The 22,342-nt window shown below is 38.4% G+C and overlaps 1 protein-coding gene across 2 annotated transcripts in view; it reads left to right on the forward strand.

Moving 5' to 3' along the window:
- The window catches only part of ADAM9 (ADAM metallopeptidase domain 9), a 102,827-nt gene that overhangs the window by 18,970 nt on the left and 61,515 nt on the right, over positions 1-22,342 (forward strand). The window contains exons 4-8 of one of the 2 annotated variants that reach the window (XM_027122879.1): positions 9,455-9,533; positions 14,991-15,067; positions 16,072-16,267; positions 18,267-18,332; positions 20,256-20,327. In XM_027122879.1, coding sequence (XP_026978680.1) covers positions 9,455-9,533; positions 14,991-15,067; positions 16,072-16,267; positions 18,267-18,332; positions 20,256-20,327 — 490 coding nt within the window. The remainder of the gene's footprint in view (positions 1-9,454; positions 9,534-14,990; positions 15,068-16,071; positions 16,268-18,266; positions 18,333-20,255; positions 20,328-22,342) is intronic. The other variant, XM_027122881.1, reaches the window with a different exon arrangement.

Consider the following 22,342-nt stretch of genomic DNA (forward strand, 5'->3'; position numbering starts at 1 on the left):
ATTTTATTTTATTTTATTTTATTTTTTTTAACATCTTTATTGGGGTATAATTGCTTTACTATGGTGTGTTAGTTTCTGCTTTATAATAAAGTGAATCAGTCATACATAAACATATGTTCCCATATGTCTTCCCTGTTGCGTCTCCCTCCCTCCCACCCTCCCCATCCCACCCCTCCAGGCTGTCACAAAGCACCGAGCCAATATCCCTGTGCCATGCAGCTGCTTCCCACTAGCTATCTACTTTACTGCGTTTGTTAGTGTGTATATGCCCATGACTCTCTCTCGCCCTGTCACAGCTCACCCTTCCCCCTCCCCATAACCTCAAGTCCGTTCTCTAAGAGGTCTGCGTCTTTATTCCTCTTGCAGAGAATTTTTAATTTCATTTATTGTGTTGCTCATCATTGTTTGTTTGCTCTTTAGTTCTTCTAAGTCCTTGTTAAACGTTTCTTGTATTTTCTCCATTCTATTTCCAAGATTTTGGATCACCTTTACTATCATTACTCTGAATTATTTTTCCCGTAGACTGCCTATTTCCTCTTCATGTGTTTGGTCTGGTGGGGTTTTAGCTTGCTCCTCCTTCTGCTGCTCCTTTCTATGTCTTATGTTGTTTAACTTACTGTGTTTGGGGTCTCCTTTTTTCAGGCTCCAGGCTCATAATTCCTGTTGCTTTTGTTTCCTGCCCCCAGTGGGTGAGGTTGGTTCAGTGGGTTGTGTAGGCTTCCTGGTGGAGGGGACTGGTGCCTGTGTTCTGGTGGGTTGGGCTGTATCTTGTCTTTCTGGTGGGCAGCACCTCGTCCGGTGGCGTGTTTTGGGGTGTCTGTGAACTTAGTAGGATTTTAGGCAGCCTCTCTGCTAATGGGTGGGGTTGTGTTCCTGTCTTGCTAGTTGTTTGGCATGGGGCGTCCAGCACTGGAGTTTACTGGCTGTTGGGTGGAGCTGGGTCATAGCATTGAGACGGAGATCTCTGGGAGAGCTCTCGCCATTTGATATGATGTGGGGCTGGAAGGTCTCTTGTGGTTCAGTGTCCTGAATTTGCCTCTCCCACCCAGAGGCTCAGGCCTGACATCAGGCTGGAGCACCAAGACCCTGTCAGCCACACGGCTCAGAAGAAAAGGGAGAAAAAATAAAAATTAAATAAATAATAATTTTAAAAAATTATTGTAAAAAATAATAATAGTTTAAAAAAAAAAAGAAAAGAGCAACCAAACGAATAAACAGATTCACCAATGATAACAAATGCTAAACAGTAAGCTGAGATAAACATAAAAATCGGAAAGAAGTCAATCTCAGACAGCAAACCCCAAGTCTACAGTTGCTCCCAAAGTGCACCGCCACAATTTTGGGATGATCGTTGTCTATTCAGGTATTCCACAGATGCAGGGTATATCAAGTTGATTGTGGGGATTTAATCTGCTGTTCCTGAGGCTGCACAAAGAAATTTCCTTTTCTCTTCTTTGTTCACACAGCTCATGGGTTCAGCTTCGGTTTTGGCCCCGCCTCTGTGTGTAGGTTGCTCCCAGGCATCTGTTCCCACCCAGACAGGAGGGGGTTAAAGCAGCGGCTGTTTAGGGGGCTCTTGCTCATTCAGGTGGGGGGGGTGGGAGGGGTACAGTAGTTATAATTGGAATGCGGGGCGAGCCTGTGGTGGCAGAGGCCGACGTGACATTGCAACAGCCTGGGGCATGCGGTGTGTTCTCCTGGGGAAGCTGTCCCTGGATCATGGGACCCTGGCAGTGTCGGGCTGCACAGGCTCCTTGGGGGCGTGTGGATAGTGACCTGTGCTCTCACACAGGCTTCTTGGTGGCTGCAGCAGCAGCATTAGCGTTTCATGCCCATCTCTGGGGTCCAAGCTGATAGCCGCGGCTCGCGCCCATCTCTGGAGCTCGTTTAGGCAGTGCTCTGAATCCCCTCTCCTCGCACACCCCGAAACAATGGTCTCTTGCCTCTTAGGCAGGTCCAGACCTTTTCCCGGACTCCCTCCCAGCTAGCTGTGGCGCACTAACCCCTTCAGGCTGTGTTCAGGCAGCCAACCCCAGTCCTCTCCCTGGGATCTGACCTCTGAAGCCCGAGCCTCAGCTCCCAGCCGCCACCTGCCCCGGCAGGCGAGCAGAAAAGCCTCTCGGCCTGGTGAGTGCCGGTTGGCACTGATCCTCTGTGCGTGAATCTCTCCGCTTTGCCCTCTGCACCCCTGTTGTTGCGCTCTCCTCCATAGCTCTGAAGCTTCATCTCTACCAGTGAAGAGGCTTCCTAGTGTGTGGAAACTTTTCCTCCTTCACAGCTCCTTCCCAGAGGTGCAGGTCCCGTCCCTATTCTTTTGCCTCTGTTTTTTCTTTTGCCCTACCCAGGTACGTGGGGAGTTTCTTGCCTTTTGGGAAGTCTGAGATCTTCTGCCAGCGTTCAGTACGTGTTCTGTAGGAGTTGTTCCACATGTAGACGTATTTCTGATGTATTTGTGGGGAGGAAGGTGATCTCCACGTCTTACTCCTCCACCATCTTGAAGGTCCCCCCTATGCTTCTTGAATTAGTGGGCAAATGTACTTGTCCAGGCATTTGTTAAGAGGAGCCAGGTCTTTGAATATCTTTGAAAGGCAGTCATCAAAGCTAATGATCACTAGCGAAAAAGAGTTAGGGTAGATAGCCTATTATTGTGGCTATCAATGAACGGGGGACTCTGTTTGAGTGAGCGCTTATTTTTTTCCTCCCAGGGCTTCTACAATGGCAGTCTTAACATTTTTTGGTCATGAATCCCTTGCTGAAAGATACGAAGCCTCCTTGCAGAGGGATGGACATAATTACTTCTGCTGGGTTATTTGGCAGGGACTGTGGGTTGTGGGGCCACCTTTTCTCTGCCTGTGCTCAACAACTTTAAACATAAACTAAAAGGGTGAGTTAGATAGGAGGTCAAAATACCACTTTTATTATTGATGAGGGCTGGGTTAGAGGATTTACCATAGAATGAGAGCCTGATGGACCTGCCAGTCCTGAACCCCGGATTAGGCAGATTCATCCACTCACGTCAGCCTGCACGGTGGCAGGCCTGCTCCTGGAGGAGCGTGGCAGAATCTGTGCTCCCACTGGCAGGCAGTGACTTCCAAGGAAGAGGAAGGGCAGAGCAAAGCCAAGTACCATCTCCAGTTTATTCTTTTTAAATTCACCACCAGAGGGAGCAAAGAGTGTGTATGTGTTGGGGAGAAAGGGGAGAGACAGGGCAGTGACTGAACAGGGTTGGATAATGGAAAGGACTCAAAACTCCACGGGCTACTCCGAAGCTCACTCAAGGAGACTTTCATAAAGGTAAAGGGAACAGGACATCAGGACAAAGAAAGCAGAGGAGATCGTCAAGGAGTTTGAACACTTCCAGACAGAGCCCCCCAGGGTCCTTTTTCAGTTGCACAGATGTGCTTTGTCTTCAGATTACAAACCACTGAGATATGACTGAAGCATCATCTTTTCAGGGTAAACAAGCATCATGTTTACCGAAGGGGTCTTTTATACTATATTGGTCACGTGGCTAAAGTCAGGCTGTGTAACTGATTAAACTGCACGTAAACCGTTGATCTCTCCATCTCTTAAACAGTCTAGACAGTCTGAGCCTGGAGTTTAGAAGGTTAAGGGTTACTTCATAAACCACTAGCTGGCACCCTGCATCCATGCCTTGTCCATAAGCCTTGGAGATGAGTATACTGCTGCTCCATTGCTGCTGCAAATGACACAGGTCCTTTGCTTGACCAGACTTTGGTCAGGCTACTGAACTTTCCCCTGGGTGCATGTCTACACTTCCTTGGAAAATCCAGTTTTAGCAAGAACCCTGCTAAGTGAGTTTAGCAAGAACCCCCCACCCTCAACATCTGATCAAATTCCTCATCTTCCGCCATCCCCTCGGGTGATGTCTGGTCACCGTGGCCTGTCTTCAGTAAGAATCCATGAGTCTGTTTAGCCAGAGCTTCCTTCACCGTGGTGTTTCATCTTAGTAATTTTCCATCCACTGACCCCCACCCTGCTCATTGGGTACAAATTCCCACCTGCCCATGCTGTGCTTGGAGTTGAGCCTGATCTCTGTCCCTCACTGTAAAATGCCATTGCAGTGGTCCTGAATAAGGTTAGCCTCACCATCTTTAACACGTGTCACTGAATATTTTTTTCTTTGACAGTCATGGCGCCATGACTCGTATAGGATCAGATTCATCACTGGACCCCCCGACCTCTCACTCTGGACCCTAAGTATGCACCTTGAAGCCCTTGTCTTCAGTCCTGACTGACTGATCGGGGATCCATTGGTGACTCTGACTCCTGAACCATTGCTCCAGACAAACATCTGTTGAAGCTGACTTGATTTTTACGGTTTTGGGTATACCCTCTGAAGCTGGGTTAGAGTCCCAGGCTTCTTTCGACAGGTACCTCCTGGGCTGGAAGGTCTTCCTGGCTCCGTGTTCTGAATGGGGATTACTCCCTGGTGTCCTGGGCTGGAGCTTCTTTCTTCCTGACTCTGTGTGAAGTCTCTGTTCTCTCTTTTGGATCTGGCTTCTCCCATTGGAACTTCTCAGCCAACTAAACCACCTCTTCTCACATCCTGCTGACTCTCTGCTATGCCAGCTCTGTCTGCTTCTGTTCTTGTTGGCATGTTTTGCTGAGGATAATTTGGAACTTTGTTGGCGTCTTTTGGAAACTTGAGATCTCCCCAGATTGACTGCTCTAATACTGCTCCCTCCCTGTTGCTTCTGCTCCTCCGTCCTCCTCTTACCACCATCAATCTTCCCCCCAGTTCCCTTGGATCCTTTGATATGTCCCACTTCAAACCGCCACCTCCTCCATCCCTCTGTGAACACCCATCAGACTTTCCCCTCCCACTGCAGCCCCTCAGCTCCCCACAGCCACTTCCATTTTTGGTCCCTTGCCGTCCGTCGGGGGCTCTCAAGAAACTCAGGTAGCCTTGAAAGCAGCTACCTGAGTCTGAAAAGAAGAACAAAAGGCTATTTGGAAATAGAACTGAATGATTTGTCCACTCACATGGGCTTTGGAAACATCCAGACAGCAGTTAGATGTCTCTTCAGTCTGTTGCCTAAAATTTAGACCACAGCAAAGGAAGATTACGTATCACGGCAAGAGAAGATCTTAAAAGTCTCCTCCAGAAGTATTGGTAGGCAGGTGACCTTAACTTGTTTTATTTGCCAGAGACAATTCAGATGAAAATACGAAGTGGAGATAAGCAAATGAGATTGTATTGCTGTTTTACTGACTCACGGCTAAAATTTTAAAATGAAAACTCTTAAGTTCTCTATTTGTGTCTGTATGTTTATGTATTTCTATATATATGTATGTTATAGGTGTGTGATAGTTTCCTACCTCTGGATGGTATTATCACATTAATTTATAAAATCCCTTAAAGAGTTCTATTCAAATTGGTTTAGAGATAAATGAGCACTTAGATAAATTATGTTCTTAAAACTCTCAGGAATACAGAAACTAACCCAAGTGTTTTTAAGTTCACATGATCTTGAATAATCTTTTTGCTAGTTCTTATATTATTGATACAGTTGTTGATAAATTGACAACTTCAGGGCTGTCGGCTTTAAATATGTAATGCAGATATGCAATTTTTTCCACCTATGTTTACTATTCAAATAAGCTTATGTTATCTCTACCAGATATTTAAGATTATAAATTATAAATCAACCCTTAGGACAAAATGTATAATAAAAAGGAATTGCTTGATGTCAAGCATGGCAGTTAAAACAAAAGAGGCAAGAACCATAAATATATAATTTTTTGTTCTTCGCTTTTGTGATTTTTTTTTTGATACTTGCGTGATTGTCAACAAGAAAAACAACTTAAGATGATGGATGGCTAGCTTTGTTTAATTAATGGCTCATGAAATTTTCATGAGTAATTCAAGTATAATTGTTCAGAACAAGTAAATTAAATAGATGTAAGTGGACTAAAAGTTTATAAATGAACTTTTCAATGGTAATTATGTTTTATGCCTCCTGAAAAATAGTTTCAAACATTTTTTTCATAACTTGAACCCTTAAAGCTATACGAAGTTAAGTCAAAGATGGGTAATCATTGACTACATAATTTCCAAATAAGATAAAATATTGAAATATTAATTGCCGAAGAGAAATTTAATTTTATTTACTTTTGGCATCTTGTTTTCATATGGTATAGAGAAGCTAAATATATTTAGGTCTGTTAGTAAGCATGAGGAATTGTACTGTGAAAAAGACACATCTCTAGAAATTATGAAATAATGTATTCATTATTACAGAATGATAGTATGTAGCAGACAGTTTGCAATTGCCTGCTTCCTAGTTTTTACTGAAAATTAGAGTTACTAATGATTAAAAAATCTAATCAATATAAATAAATGAAACCACTAGGAATAATAAGGGTAAAGAAAACAAACGGTATACAAGGAAAATATAAGGTGTATTTTTGATAAGGAAGGGTATGAAAGATATGTTTTGCTAAGGATAAGAGAGGATAATTTTGTCCCAAAGTAGAATGAATGGTTGTTCCAGAATGAGAAAGAAGAAAAATGTAGGACAAAAACTGAGTGATGTAAGAAAATTTCTAAAGAAAGTTTGTGGAAAAGGGACCTTGGAAAAGGAATCTTTCCTTGTGTGGTCAAAACTGGCTACTATTGGATGGATTTATTTGTAAGGTTTTTTGGTTTGTTTGTTTAATTTGCCTTAGTATTAATAGTACACTGATACAAAACCAGAATTTGGTTTTCTTTCTCTGTTAAAACACAAGGTTTTCTTAGATTATTGGTTTCCTCTTAATAGGAAATGGTAAAAAAGGTTGTTTTCTTTACTTAAGTAATCAGCTTGGGAGGATAAGATTTTGTGTTTTAAGATAATTTCCAGTGTGTCTTGTGTTTATCAGGTCTTTGATTATTTCAGAAAACCAGATCTTCTCAATATTAAGAAAGCTAAGAGTTTTTTGTTTTTTTTTTTAATAACTGGGTAACTTTCTGTATGTGCCTTTGAAATCTCTTAATTGTGACTTTGATTAAATGGACAGCTAAGTGTTGTTTCACAGTGACACCTGTGGTCCAATTTAGTCAAGCGTTCAAACCTTTTGGCATTTTTGACAATTTCCCCAAATCAAATTCTAAGTGGAGTCTCTTTGACCCCAAACTAACTTTGATATTTCCAAAATGGCCCTTGGAAAATCTCAAAGGATTTGTCTCCTTATGAAAAGAGAGATGTTGTACTAATCAGGTTTATTTGATGTGTTAACACATCTTATATTCACGGCAGTATAGTTATTTGCATAAGTTCAGTCAAAATCTATCCTCCTTGTAACACAAAGCAATTGGAAACCTTTCTTATATTACCAAGACTTTGATTGTAATGTCATATTTGGGAATGATGTGTACTGAATCAGATATGACCAGATAGCTCTAAGGATCTAAGGTTGACTTTAAGAAGGCAATGTTTATACAGCTCCCCTCGGAAGAACCATCCTGTTCCTGGCTTACAGGGTTTCCTGCCTTACAGGTGAGTAAGGAAGGTCACTTCTGGCAGGCCCAGGAACCTCAGGATGTTTGGGGAACCTGCAGAAGAGAGGAATTCACCCAAATCTATAGGTATTGCAGTCAGATCTGGTGGCAAGTTTTTGACTTGGCTTCTTAGCCTTGAGAGGGAATGCTCCAGCAAAGCAAACTCAAACAAGGTACTATGTGGTCAATCACTGTTTTTGCTGTACTTATGTAAATAACCAGGCCAAATTTAATGAGACCAAACTTCCTTGCAAACAAATTAGTCTTACTTTATCGTTCACAGAAATGGGTGTGACTGTAGAGAGAATGTGCTTTTTTGTTTGTTTCAATGGAAAACTATAGTGAACTGTTGCTGCTTTCATCTTGCACATTTTGCCAGCTTGACCAAATCCTGAATTCTTCTAGTTTCCTCCTGTATCTGGCTACAACTCTCTAAGTTCACATTTCCAAATTTTGTCCTTTCTGACTTGGAATCTTGACAACTAAAACTGCCCTTTTCCTGAAACTCTGTAAGCTGCAGCTGGAAGACTTGATAGAAACTTCAAAAAAAAAATGATTACAATAGATCATGTATGGGCGAGCTTCATGCCTCCTGCTGTGTGGACCTCTCAGGAAATTCATCAGAATACCTGATGCTATCACCAGTGACATTGAAACTGCAAACTAGGAAAATGTGTCAGGTGGCCAGTGCCAACCTCAGTCTAACACCTGAAGATGCTCCAAGCTCAAGTCTAAAAAATCTTGATGGCTTCCTCCTGGACTCAGAAACTGGGTTTCTAACTATTAATCTTTGTTTTTCTTTTATTTTTCATAGCAACTCCCCTCATTAAATGCCTGACTGCCAGCACCACCCAGCAAATATCCTCTACTATCAGGTTCCAATAGATGATTCAGCTGGTCTGTAATGAACAAAAGACAACTGAATGAGGAAATGGACTTGTATTATTCAGAGGAAAGAAGAATGTCTTTTCTTTCCTTGAACAAGAAGGGAGACTAACAAAGATTCTTTACTTGACCAAACTTCAGTCAGGTTCCTGAACCTTCTCCTAGGTCCATCAGTGTAGTTTGCTGTAAAATCTAGTTTTAGCAAGAACTTCCCCCTCCCCCCCATATCTGATCATTCTGGATGTCTGATCAGGTTCTTTATCTTCCACTCCCCTTCCCCGCCCAGTGATGTCTGATCACCCTGGCCTGTCCTCAGCAAGAATCTGTTAGGTTAGCTTAGCCAGAATGTCCCTCACCCCTGTTGTTTCCTCATAGTAATTTTCCATCCACTGACCCTCACCATGCTCCTTGGTTATAAATTCCCACTTCCCCATGCTGTATTTGGAGTTGAGCCTGGTCTTTCTCCCCACCACCCTGTAAAATCCCTTTGCAGTGGTTCCTATACTTATGTCGATAATAAAGTCTGCCTTACCATCTTCAACAAGCATCACTGGATATCTTTTCATTGACAAAGCTAACCCTATTTTGCACGTGTGGTTTCCACTATCAGTCTACCTTAACATGGAAGGAAGCTTCAGGAATCAGCAATGATTGTTTCCTCTAACAGCTGACACAGATTTTGCCCCCGTACTTAGGAGGTCAAGGAGCGCTGCTTCTTTATATAGGACATTTAAAAGAGGGTAAAATCATTTATTTTCTTCTAGAAATATGGTGTACTATATAACCTAATTTATACTTTTCCTATGAGATGTATCAGAAAACTTTAAGGATGTTACGCATGTTTTATGCAACCAGCATTTTATGACCGTGAGGACAACGCATGATTTCAGATGCAGGTCCCTTCATGAGCTTTTAGTTTTATGGTAGCTCCTTCTTTGAATAACAGTTTATCAGGTGAAAGTTTTTATTTCTGCTCATCTCTTCTGGGATAATGCCTTATAAGTTGTGTCCTTAGTTGCAAATAGATAAAATAATTTTAAATGGTGTGTTTTATTCCTCTTGCAGGGACCTTTTACCCAAAGATTTTGTAGTTTATACCTACAACAAGGAAGGGGCTCTGATCTCTGACTACCCTGATATACAGGTAATATATTTTCCTCCTGACCCTATAGCAGAATTTAAAACAATTATAATTTTAAAGTGCGTTCTCTTCAGGTACTCAGGACTGTTACCTTGTGCTTCCCCAAGGACCTCTTTTGATATTATTATATATGGCATTGTCCTGGGGTGGGAGCGTGAGTGCATTGACATAAATTAAACAGTATTTACCTTACGGCTCTCCTGGTTCTCCATGGTCAAGTGATTTTTAAAAGAGCAGGAAAATAATCTTCTATTGAATGATAATCCTTACAGATTATGAAGGGGAAAAGTTTGATTTATTTTTTTATTTTTTATTTTATTTATTTTGCTGAAAATGGATACCTCTTAAAGTACATCTTACTTCCTTATTAAACCATTTGACTTGCCATTAGTACTTAGTAAAGAACAAACACTTGTTTCCTATTATACGTTCTGATTTTTTGCTGAAAACAATTATTTTCTTAAGAATTGTGGTCCTTTTTGCATCAGAGAACAGAGTTTTCCTGAGGACAGAACTGGCCAGGAATACTTGAAATAATTGACAGATGTCAACTTTGCTTTATGTGTTATTTAATTAGAGCATAAATATTTCGAATTTTAGTTGGTAAGAGTGTCTTAAAGTCCCTTTTGGCAGTTAGGTATTATATATTATTAATTTTTGCTATAGTTTTCATGAGAAATCTTTGTTACCATTAAACATGTATTATTTTTCCCCTGAGCTTTGTTATGTTTTGCTAGGTGGAATTGTTTATGTTAGTTTTGCACTTTTGCAGCTCTCTTCAAATAAATAGAAGGCAAAACCTTTATTTTATTTTATTTATTTATTTTTAACATCTTTATTGGAGTATAATTGCTTTACAATGTTGTGTTAGTTTCTGCTGTATAACAAAGTGAATCAGCTATACATATACAAATGTCCCCATATCCCCTCCCTCTTGTGTCTCCCTCCCTCCCACCCTCCCTATCCCACCCCTCTAGGTGGTCACAAAGCACCGAGCTGATCTCCCTGTGCTATGCGGCTGCTTCCCAATAGCTAGCTATTTTACATTTGGTAGTGTATATATGTCAATGCCACTCTCTCACTTCGTCCCAGCTTACCTTTCCCCCTACCTGTGTCCTCAAGTCCATTCTCTATGTCTGCGACTTTATTCCTGTCCTGCCCTAGGTTCATCAGAACCATTTTTTTTTTAGACTCCATATATATGTGTTAGCATACGGTATTTGTTTTTCTGTTTCTGACTTACTTCACTCTGTATGACAGACTCTAGGTCCATCCACCTCACTACAAATAACTCAATTTCATTTCTTTTTCTGGCTGAGTAATATTCCATTGTATATATGTGCTACATCTTCTTTATCCATTCATCTGTCAGTGGACATTTAGGTTGCTTCCATGTGCTGGCTATTGTAAATAGAGCTGCAATGAACATTGTGTACATGACTCTTTTTGAATTATGAAAACCTTTATTTTAGATTAATTATTAGTACTTAAAAAAGGCAGTGCTGACTTAGATCCATCCTTTGCTGGCCAGTTTTCTGACTCCTTTATCTCAATGTTGTGTTTGTCCATTGTTTTATTTTATTTGTTTTGTTTTGTTTTATTGTTTTTCCATTGTTTAATAGCAAAATAGTAGAGGAGTTTAAATGTATGTGATAGCATAAACCAGAACACAGGTAATCCATTCAGCCGTTCATCCATCCATCCAGTCATCCATCCGAAGATTACTACAGCATGAGACCAAAGACCACATAATTTATGCCACTCAACAAAAGCAGTGATTTTAAAAAGGCATTTTTTCTGTTGGAGTGGTTTCTTGGCCTGGATTTTGGTAACACACACTGCTTGGACTTGATTCCTGGCTCTATTATTTATTTGCTGGTCAAGTTTCTTAAACCTGTTTGTGCCTTAGAATCCTCACCTTAAAATGGGAATAATAATTATAACTTCATGGAGTTATTGGGAAGCTTAAATGAGTTAATACTTGTAAGATACTACTTAGAACAGTCAGTCCAACAACTGTGAACTCAATATTATTTTTTACTATTATTGAAAGTTTATATGCTTAAAACTGCTACAAATAGATTTCAGTTTTATAGAAATTTATTCAACTGTTATCATAAAGAATTACAATTTAATTATGTTTTCCTGGGTGTTTGAAAAATATAAACTAAGACAGATGGAGCCTTTCACTTATTGGTTATTGAATATTGTTCAAATAGATAAAAGTGTGACTATAGATTTGAGATAGTAATTAAAACTTTGGTACTGGCATTTTTGTGTGTGTGGCAACATTGTCAGATATCATCATGGAATATACTTTTGTTCATAAAATGTAGTTAAGTTACACTGAGAAAATGTAAATGCTTTCTCTTGTGATTCTGTTATTTAATTTGTAAAGCTCTTATGTGGCTTTCATCATCAGCATCTTTCACAAGGCCATTTTTCACAAAGAAACACAGTTTTAATAACCACTTGGTATGAGTTGCTGTGTGAAATAAAACTCCAAATTAGTATTAGTCTTTGAACTTTGGGGTACCTTGCAAATGCATTAGAAAGTCTCTCAACTAACTCCCTCAGTTAATTAATGCTCCTTCTTTCCTCTGAAAAATTTGTTGTCTGCCCCAAGCTCGCTGGCCCTTGTGGCTGGTAGGCTCTTCTCAGATACTTCTGAGTACTTCTACTCCCAGTAGTTGAGTTTTTTGCTTACAGTTTTTGTGTTTCCAAAACTGTTTATGCCATTTATACCTTTACTCTAATCATGCGATTCAATTGGATGTTTTGTAAACTTGCGAAATAGGATTTGTTGTTTTTTAAAAAAACTAAATTGAAGGCTTTGGAAAGATTTAATAAAACCAAGTTATTAAAGAAATACCATCAAGTTGGTAGATAGAGTGATCAAGTGCTGGATTTCAGTCATGTCAAATGAGAGCTTCTATTATAGTGGAAGTAGAAGCATTTAATTTTTGAGCGCTGTGAGTTACTGTATTACTATCTCATAAGTGCTACCTCATCTGTAATAGAAGAGGTGTCTCTTTTCCTCTAGTGAGAAGAAGACAGTATCAAAGCTAGACTTTAACTACAAAGCACTAGAAAGAAAACAGTGGTTGTAAATAGCCTCACACTGGAAAAAGTTGTAAAATGTTGAAATTTCACCTGTGTTGTTTAGTGCATAATTGTTTAATTTTTTAAAAAATGTTCACAGTTTTAGACTTATAGGAAAAGTTGCAGGAATGATAGAAAACATTCGTGCATACCCTTTACCTAGATTCTCCAAAAGTTAGCATTTATCACGTATACTTTATCCCTTCTTCTCTCTCTTTTTTTTTCTTTCCTGAAGAGTATGTTGTACACCTGGTGTCCCTTTACTCTTAAATACTTCAGTGTAAATTTCCTAAAAACAAGAATTTCTTTTATGTCACCATAGTATAGTTCTCAAAATTAAGAAGTTAATATTGAAGCAATACTGTTATTCAGTTACATACCTTATTGATATTTGTTTTGGTCCATTATCCTAATAATGTACTTTATAGTGAAAGGAAATCCAATTTCACGTGTTATGCTCAGCAGTCTCCCGTTTCCTTTAATCCAGAAATCCATAGTCTTCCCTTGTATTTCACAACATTGGCATTTTTGAGAAGTACAGGCCGACGTTTTGTAGAACGTCCTGCAATTTGGGTTTGTGTGATGTTTACTCATGATTGGATTCAGGTTATGCACTTTTGGCAGGAATCCACCCTGAAGGGACATTGAGCCGTTCTCTGTATCATATCATGAGCATGTGCTGCAATTAGTTTATCACTGACAGTGTTAACATTGATGATTAAGGAGTTGTCTGCTGGGTTTCTTCTCTGTAAAGTTACTGTGTTTTGCCTTTTTTGGTTAGATACTTTGAAGCTTAGTAACTATCCCAATGCTTCTCAAATTTTTACCCCCTAGTTTTAGTATTTGCCTGAATCAGTTGTTATGATGGTTGTCAAAATGGTGATTTCCTAATTTCATCAGTGCTTCTGTATTCACTGGTGGTTTCTACTGTAAGGAAGAGTTTTTCCTTCTTACTTGTTTATATCAGCATAGACTCATGGGTTCTTACTGTATCATTGGTGAAATTGAAAATCTTTTCATTTATATAAGGGCATTTTTATATCTTCTTTTCTGAATTGTCGTTCAACTCTTTTGCTCCATCTTCTATTAGGTTTAATCTTTCCCCTTTAATGTTTCAGAGTTCTTTGTATTATATATAATATAGTATAGTTTTATCTATGATAAAAGTTACAGATACTTCTCACCAGTCTCTGAGTTGTCTTTTGACTTTTTTTTTTGGTGTTTCTTTTAATGTAGAAGTTAAAAAAATTTTTTTTAATACAGTGAAAATTATCAGTCTTTTCTTCTGTTGACTCTAGATTTTGAGTGATAGGAAGTCTTTCTCTACACCAGCTTAAAGAGGAATTCACCCATGTTTGCTTTTAGGTCTTGCATGGGTTCATTTTTTTAAATGTTTGGATTCTTGATCCATTTGGAGCTTATTCTTAGTATGGTGTGAGGTATGGATCTACTTTACCCTTTTTTGAATGTCTAACCGGTTGGCTGAGCTCCACTTGTTAAAAAGTGCATCTTTGCCTCAGTGATTTGAGATGCCACTTTTATCATATAAGGTTCCACATGTATTTCAGTCTATTTTGAGACTTCGTATTCTGCTCCACTAGTTGGTCTCTCAGTTAACGCACCACCAGGACCCTACTGTTTTAATTATTAAGGCCCGATGATATGTCATAAGGTCTGGCAGGGCTGGTCCTCCTCCTCCTCCTCCCACTCCCCTTGGCTTTTCTTTTTTAGTGCTTTACAGTTGTTTTAAAGATGAAAAAATCTCATTGTGTACTAAAAAATTCTGATATTAGTAAGTGATATGCTTGCATTTCCACTGGTCAGTTTCTTGCTCAAGATTAAGGATAAAGTCTCTTTAATTTTTAAAGATGGTTAAATGTATAACTAATAATAATAATAGTATAATCAGTATGCTTATATGAAGAAAAGAAAATCATCGGATCAAATTCACTGTTTTTGCCGTGTACTGAATTTTTTCCCTCTTGGTGTCACTAGCCTGTCACAAGGTCCTCTTCTGTATTGGATTTCAGTTGGCTGCTGTGGCATCTTCTTGCCTGTGATTAAAAATGTTAAACATGACGTTATGCTTCCTTGTTCTGCTTCTAGGTTTAAAGGTTATAGGAGTAGAGTTGTTTGTACTTAGTGTCCTCTGGAATTCTGCCTAAACATTTGTGTAGCTGTAGGGTGATAGTAGACAGTCTGAAGATAGTACAAAGAATGCCATGTGATAATGATGGGATGCCAATAATAAAAAGTTTTAGTTTATGGGCCTTAAGTAATTTTGTTGGTTCTGCAGTTTCTATGATGATTTTCAGCAATGTAACAGTATTTGAAGATAATACAGTTTTTATCATTTAGAATCATTGTCATTATCGGGGATACGTGGAGGGCGTTTATAATTCATCGATTGCTCTTAGCAACTGTTTTGGACTCAGGTAAGGAATTTTCTTTATCAATTTTTTGGGGTTTTTTCATTCCCTTATTTCTTTCCTCTTTACCTATCTCTGTCTCCAGATCAAGTCACTTTAGGGGACTTAAATTTAGATTTTACTTTGATGTTGCTGAAGGTCTTTATAGCTGTGTTTCAGATGTCATTTTCAGCATGTTTATTTAGGACAGTCTTGCAGTTGATGAATTTTAATAACTAAAGAAAAAATTTCATTTTTTTGAGTCCACTAAATAAACTTTGCTATTTAAAATAACGCATACTTTAAATTTCTGTCACCCTTCAGGTTTATAAAATTTTCACCTATATTCTTTCATCTAAGGTGCATAATGACTGTGAAAAGGGGCTGATTATTTCCATATTTAGGTGAGCAAGCTGAGGTTCAGAGAAATCATATCATGTATCAAATGAAGTGATAATAATATTAAAATTAAATTTATTAAGGGCCAGGCAGCATGACACTGGGCTGGTTGATTGTTTGCATGATTGATTGAACTAAGAAATATTACTTTAAATTCTCAAACCAACTATATAAGATGGCTGTGACTATCTCCATTTAAGTAATGATACTTGTAGAAGAGTTACTGTGTGCCAGGCAACGTTCTAAGTATTTTGTGTGTATTAAATAATTTAGTTTTCAGAACAACTCTATGGAGAATGTAAACTAAGGCTAGTAGGAAACATTTGGGATTCAAACTCTGGTCCTCTGGCTCCAGACTTCACACTTTTAGCCACTGTTCTGAATTGCCTTTCCTTATACAGCAAACCCTCAGAGAGGTTAGGTAACTTTCAGGCAGTCATGCTAGTGAGTAGTCGTCTTGTGCTTTAAGTTTAGGTCTGCCTGCCTGTAAAGCCTCTGTTTTTCTCTATACCATTCTACCCCTTCTTACATATGTTAAGAAGTACGACTTTTATTCAGGTTTCTTAATTCCTTTTCCTGTGTATTTTTTTTTTCATTCTAAAAACTTGTGTATGTGTAATACAACACTTAAGAGGCTTGCTGCATATAGAGAATGTGAGTTATGGGATTGAACCCCTGCAAAACAGCTCTCATTTTGAGCACATCTTTTATCGAATGGATGATGTCCACAAAGAGCCTGTGAAATGTGGGGTTTCCAACAAGGATACAGAGGAAGAAACCACAAAGGATGAAGAGGAAGAGCCTCCCAGCGTCACTCAGCTACTTCGAGTAAGGACATAATGTATTTCTTCATGGCTGAGACTCAAGTTAAAAAAAAATGTTGTGTTTGTGCCTTAAACCAATACCTGTTATTACTGTGTTTTTGCCAACTGTATGCCAGACATTGTGATGGGTACTAAGGGGATAAAAAGACGAGCAATACGCAGTTCCTGCCAGCACGATGAGTACAATCAGGCTTCTGTGTTTTGGAAACTAGGGCTTAAGTCTTAAACAGTAACTGTATTTCTTTTTGTCATTGCTACCTAATAGCCCTTTACAGTGACTTTGAGAGGGCTTTTTAAAAAATATTAATTAATTAATTTACTTTTGGCTGCATTGGGTCTTCATTGCTGCACGCGGGCTTTCTCTAGTTGTGGCGAGCCGGGGCTACTCTTCATTGCGGTGCGCGGGCTTCTCATTGCGGTGGCTTCTCTTGTTGCGGAGCACGGGCTGTAGGTGCGTGGGCTTCAGTAGTTGTGGCTCGAGGGCTCTAGAGCGCAGGCTTAGTAGTTGTGCCGCACGGGCTTAGTTGCTCCGTGGTATGTGGGATCTTCCCGGACCGGGGCTTGAACCCGTGTCTCCTGCATTGGCAGGCAGATTCTTAACCACTGCGCCACCAGGGAAGTCCGGCCGTGGGCTTTTTTTTTTTTTTTTTTTTTTTTGCGGTACGTGGGCCTCTCACTGTTGTGGCCTCTCCCGCTGCGGAGCACAGGCTCCGGACGCGCAGGCTCAGCGGCCATGGCTCACAGGCCCAGCCACTCCGCGGCATGTGGGATCTTCCCGGACCGGGGCACTGCGCCACCAGGGAAGCCCCAGCCGTGGTCTTTTTGATGTAGATATGCTTTACACAGACTGGAGTGGTAATTCTGGAGCTCTAAAGTGAAAAAGAGAGAGAGAGGGAAAGAGATTGAGGTTTAGAACTTTAATGATCTCCGATTTTTTCCAGGGACACTCATGGTATCCCTGTTTTGAGACTTCTTTAGGATTCCTTGGCTTACTCTTGACAGGAGTCTCTTTTTTTTTTTTTTTTTTTTTTTCCCGTACGCGGGCCTCTCACTGTTGTGGCCTCTTCCGTTGCGGAGCACAGGCTCCGGACGCGCAGGCTCATCAGCCATGGCTCACGGGTCCAGCCGCTCCGCGGCATATGGGATCTTCCCGGACCGGGGCACGAACCCGTGTCCCCTGCATTGGCAGGCGGACTGTCAACCACTGCGCCACCAGGGAAGCCCGTGACAGGAGTCTCTTAACCTGAACTGTTTCTAGGACCAGAGGAACCTCAGTTGCAGAGAAGCCAGCTTTCTACATAATGAGATGATGTCGCTGTGGTAGAAGAGGCTTGTGCCTCTTCTTCTGGTGTATTTTAATTAACTCATACTAGTTTATGGCATTATTTTCATTGCCTCTCCTGCCATTCATTCTTTTGACTTTTGTACTGTTCTTTTTAATCATTGGAAAACATTAAATTTTAGCTCATGCTATACTTTATCTAAATTTCTGTAAAATCACAGAACTAATTTTTTTTTAAAGTGGCAACCTTGTATGTCAGGGTCAATTGTATCAATGAAACTGGAAGGAAAAAAAATAAAGGACAACAATAACAAAATAAAATGACAACCTTGTCCTTCCTTCTGCTCTGGGTTATTGGCAGATATTCTTTCTTCTACTCCCAACAAAGTGATGGAGTTTCCTGTTAACGTGTGTGTGTGTGTGTGTAGTTTAGATATTAGAAGATCAGTTATTCTGCTTTGGAAACTTGAATAACTCATATTGTCTTTAACTAGATAGAATATTTCTCAGATCAGTACAGATGGCAGATATCACTTTTTTAAAAAAACGTGTTGTTTTGGCTTTATTGATCTAGGATGTGTTAAAATCATTTTATGACGTTCTTAACAGACATGAAATAAGTGACTAGAGGTTAGGGTAAGATCATTATGTATGAAAAACGTGTAGCCTTATACCTTTTTTTTTTTTTTTTTTGCCTTTATGATGTTTGTGTGTTTGACAGAGAAGAAGAGCTGTCCTGCCACAGACCCGCTATGTGGAGCTGTTCATTGTCGTAGACAAGGAAAGGGTAGGATTGGTGACAGTTTTTCTTCTTTTTCATGAAAAGCAGATGAGAAGTGAGCATCCCATGAAGGAAATATTAAATATAACATATTTGTATTGATTTCTGTTAAATGTAATTTAAAAACTAAAATGACTTTTTTTCTTGATATTCATACATGATATTCCTAATACCTCCAGAACTGAATGTAGCAAATGAGATTACCTCTACCTTTATTTTTTACTGGTGATTTTCTTCCCCCTGTTCTTTTGGGTGATTTGCATATGCCAAATTTCTTAAGTGAAACTGTTCTGCCTCTCAGTTAAGCTCTTGAGACTTTTTCAGAGACATTTAAAGGACTGTGGTGATAAACCCAGTTAATCAGATATTGCTTTGTTGCCTAATAAAATTGCTTTTCTTTCTAGAATTTCAGCTAACCTATTTAAGAGACAGAAAACTATCTATCTAAGAGAAAGATATCTCTAAGAGATATCTATCTATCTATTCTATTTAAGAGTTAGAAAACTTCCAGGTTCTTGGCATGCTTTAGAAGGGAGCAGAGGAGAATAGGTCAGCTTAGCATTTACTATTTATTTTATTGTACAGGATAACACCAGGGCATTTTCCTTATTCATACTTAAGAATTGTGCTTTACTCAACTAAAAAAAGTTATGTGTCTATTTCAGCATTTACAGCATTATCAATTTTAGATACAGCTGCTATATAATTTAACCTATAGATTATTTGAAATGTTTTGTGTGACTTGTACTTCCAACTTTGTTGTTTGTGCAAATAAGCTGTTTGCAGAAACTTAACACAATTGACAAGTCCTTTCTTGTAACCTGCAGAGACAGTTTTGAGGATTTTTATGTTTTTTTAAAAAAAATCCCTTATTGTATGTAGACTGGAAAAAAAACAAGCCATATTTTTAAGAGATAGAAATATATTCAGATTTGTTCATTATAGGTTCATTATCCTCAAGTGTAGAAGGAAGAAGCATAAAGGAGTATGAACAAGCATGAACTTTGTCCCAGATAATGTGTAAAATGTTCCTGTAGAATGTTGTGGACAAGTGACAAAAATAGAGATTTGAAAAGTTTTTCTTTATTACTCTCTCCACATAGGTAGAAAATGGTTCAAAATAAAAATGGTTCTATTTTAATCAAACCTTGTCAAGTGTATTAAAAAAATTTTTTTTTGTTTAGGAGAATCATGATAAAATGTCTAATTAATAAAATCTGATATATTCTGGTATTAATGCCCTTACCATAGAGCAAAACCACATGTTCTTTTAAAAGTGTTCTTTTAATTAGTTATTAAATTGGTTATATTAAAATAATATTAAAATAGACATTTGGATTTAGCTAGATCTCAAAGAAGTGAATCAGTCATAATCAACTGGCTTAATATGGTTAAACTTTTATATATCTCTTTATTTCTATCTACATATAATGTTTTCACTACTGAACGCTGGTTAATTTCTGATAATTAATTTAGCCCAGAATTTAGAAATTGGTTATTGGTAATGTCGTTAGCCTAAGAGGTGAAAGGATCAGGAAGTCTTTCAGATTGTCTTTCATTCCTTTATCTATGTATTTTGATTGTTTTAAACTCTACCTTTGTGAAATGCTTGAAAATATTTTTGCATTAAAATGAATTAAAGACTGTTAAGTATGAAACTCGTTTTAAAGTTATACTGCTTTGGAGAAGATTAAGATTTCAGTGCTTTTTCATTATTCATTTCACCCACGTACCTGCTTTTCTTTTATTCCTATTTATCACTAAAATGTAACCTTTAGACTTATTAGTTTGAAATGCAGGAGAATGTCTAAGTGCCTCAGTTTTTGGTTCAGAGGAAATATTTGGATTCTTATCTTCATTGTAAGAGATTATAGAAAGTTTATTCTTAAATTGCTTTGGTGATAATGATTTCCCTTCTTTGCTTTTCAGTATGACATGATGGGAAGAAACCAGACTGCAGTGCGAGAAGAGATGATTCTTTTAGCAAACTACTTGGATAGCGTGAGTTGTATTTTCTATCAGCTGGGATTATTCTGTCCTCTCCTCTCACAGTCTCCGAATGGAATTTTAAAATTGTCTCATTTTGAGCTCTGATTATTCTAGAGCCTAAGTAAGTAACTCAGTCTTTCAGGGGTCTGCTCTCTAATTTGTTTTGTAACTGTTTTATGTTTAAAAGTAAAGTATAATTGTAGAGAGAGAGACTCTGAGACAAGCAAGAGATTTCGAATTAGCATCTACTTTATCTTTAATGTCAACGAAAAATTCATCAGCTGATCTAAGAAAGAAATGGAAAATTTTATTTAACCAAATTTGAGGATTATAACCCAGGAAGAGCATCTCAGAAAGCTCTGAGAACTGTTCCCCTCGTTAGAAGTCAAGGTACAGTTATATAAGTTTTTTGAGACAGAGAGCTGTACATTCAATGAGGCATTATTGACAGTTTACACAATTGAGATTTAATTATCATCGTGGCCCCTAACAGGTCAAGAAGGAATGTTATCTTTTAAGGAGTTGTCTTATTGATGCTAGGAGAATGCTGCTCTTTATGGTTGAGCAGGTATTTCTGCCAATGGGGGAGGTTTGGTCGATGCCTAATGCAGATACACAGTGCACAGTGCGGGGAGAGAGGAGGCCAAAGGGCAGAGAAAAATGTATTTGTTTAAATTTTTCTCATCTTGCGATAAAATATGACTTTTATTTCATAGCAGATAGGCTAAGGTACTTTGGTATTTATAAAAAGATCTTTGAATTTTTACTGAGAGAATCTTATTTTAAATAAGGCTGCCTCCTCTGAAACTATGACACTGTGTGTGTGTGTGTGTGTGTGTGTGTGTGTGTGTGTCTATGTGAGAGAGAGAGAGAGAAGGAGGGATTTGGTTTGAGATTTTGGAGTTTATTCATCCAGTGGGAGATATTGGAGAATTCGCTACATGTTCTTATAAGATAATTTCATCTCTAAGTTGTTCCCCTAATACAAATACCAAGCATAATAATGATGATGATGATAATGATAACATTCTATTGGATATTTATAACATTCTAGAAACTGAGTCAATTGCCTTACATTTATTAACTCACTTATTCCTCACAGTATCTCTGTGAAATAGATATGAGTTCCATAATCCTTTATCTGAAACCTTTGGGGTGCATGTCATTAGAATTTTAGATAAGAGTTTAGGTAGGTAATATAGTTCACTTCGCATACATTTATAACGTATAGTTCACTATGTATTATATTACACCTCCAACAGGGTCCTGGGGTAGCACCTTGTAATCAACCTCATTGATATTTCTGTAGTGAAATATATGAATATTTACATTAAGTGAGCTAAATAAGGACTATAAGTAGGCTTGCATTAGTTTAGGGAAAGTTTTGGAATCAAAATACCCAAAACTTTAAATATCCAGAGTTTGTCAGATTTTGGAATGGAAGATAAAAAGGATTTTGAATCTTTACTTTTGTTTTATGGATGAGGAAACTGAGACCCTTGAGAAGTTAGAGTCTCATTATATTGAAGGGAATTTTTTTTGGAGGGGAGGAGTCCTGTTTTTAATTTAAGTAGTTGTGTTACTTAAAAGATATTCTCATATTGTTTATTTTATTGTATTATTTTTTATTGAAGCATAGTTGATGTACAATATTATATATGTTACAGGTGTACAGTATGCTGTTTCACAATTTTTAAAGGTTATACTCCATTTATAGTTATTATAAAATATTGGCTACTGTTCCTTGTGTTGTACAATATATCCTTGTAACTTATTTTATATATAATAGTTTGTACCTCTTAATCCCCTATCCTTGTATTGCCTCCTCCCTTCCTTCTCCCCACTGGTAACCACTAGTTTGTTCTCTATATCTGTGAGTCTGTTTCTTTTTTGTTATATTCACTAGTTTGTTGTATGTTTTTAGATTCCACATGTAAGTGATACTGTACTATACTTGTCTTTCTCTTTCTGACTTATTTCACTTAGCATAGTACTGTCCAAGTCCATGCATGCTGCTGCAAATGGCA

Source organism: Aethalodelphis obliquidens, unplaced genomic scaffold (assembly GCF_003676395.1).
Source record: "Aethalodelphis obliquidens isolate GAN/ISIS:26980383/991018 unplaced genomic scaffold, ASM367639v1 scaffold25, whole genome shotgun sequence".
NCBI classification, from domain to species: Eukaryota; Metazoa; Chordata; class Mammalia; order Artiodactyla; family Delphinidae; genus Aethalodelphis; species Aethalodelphis obliquidens.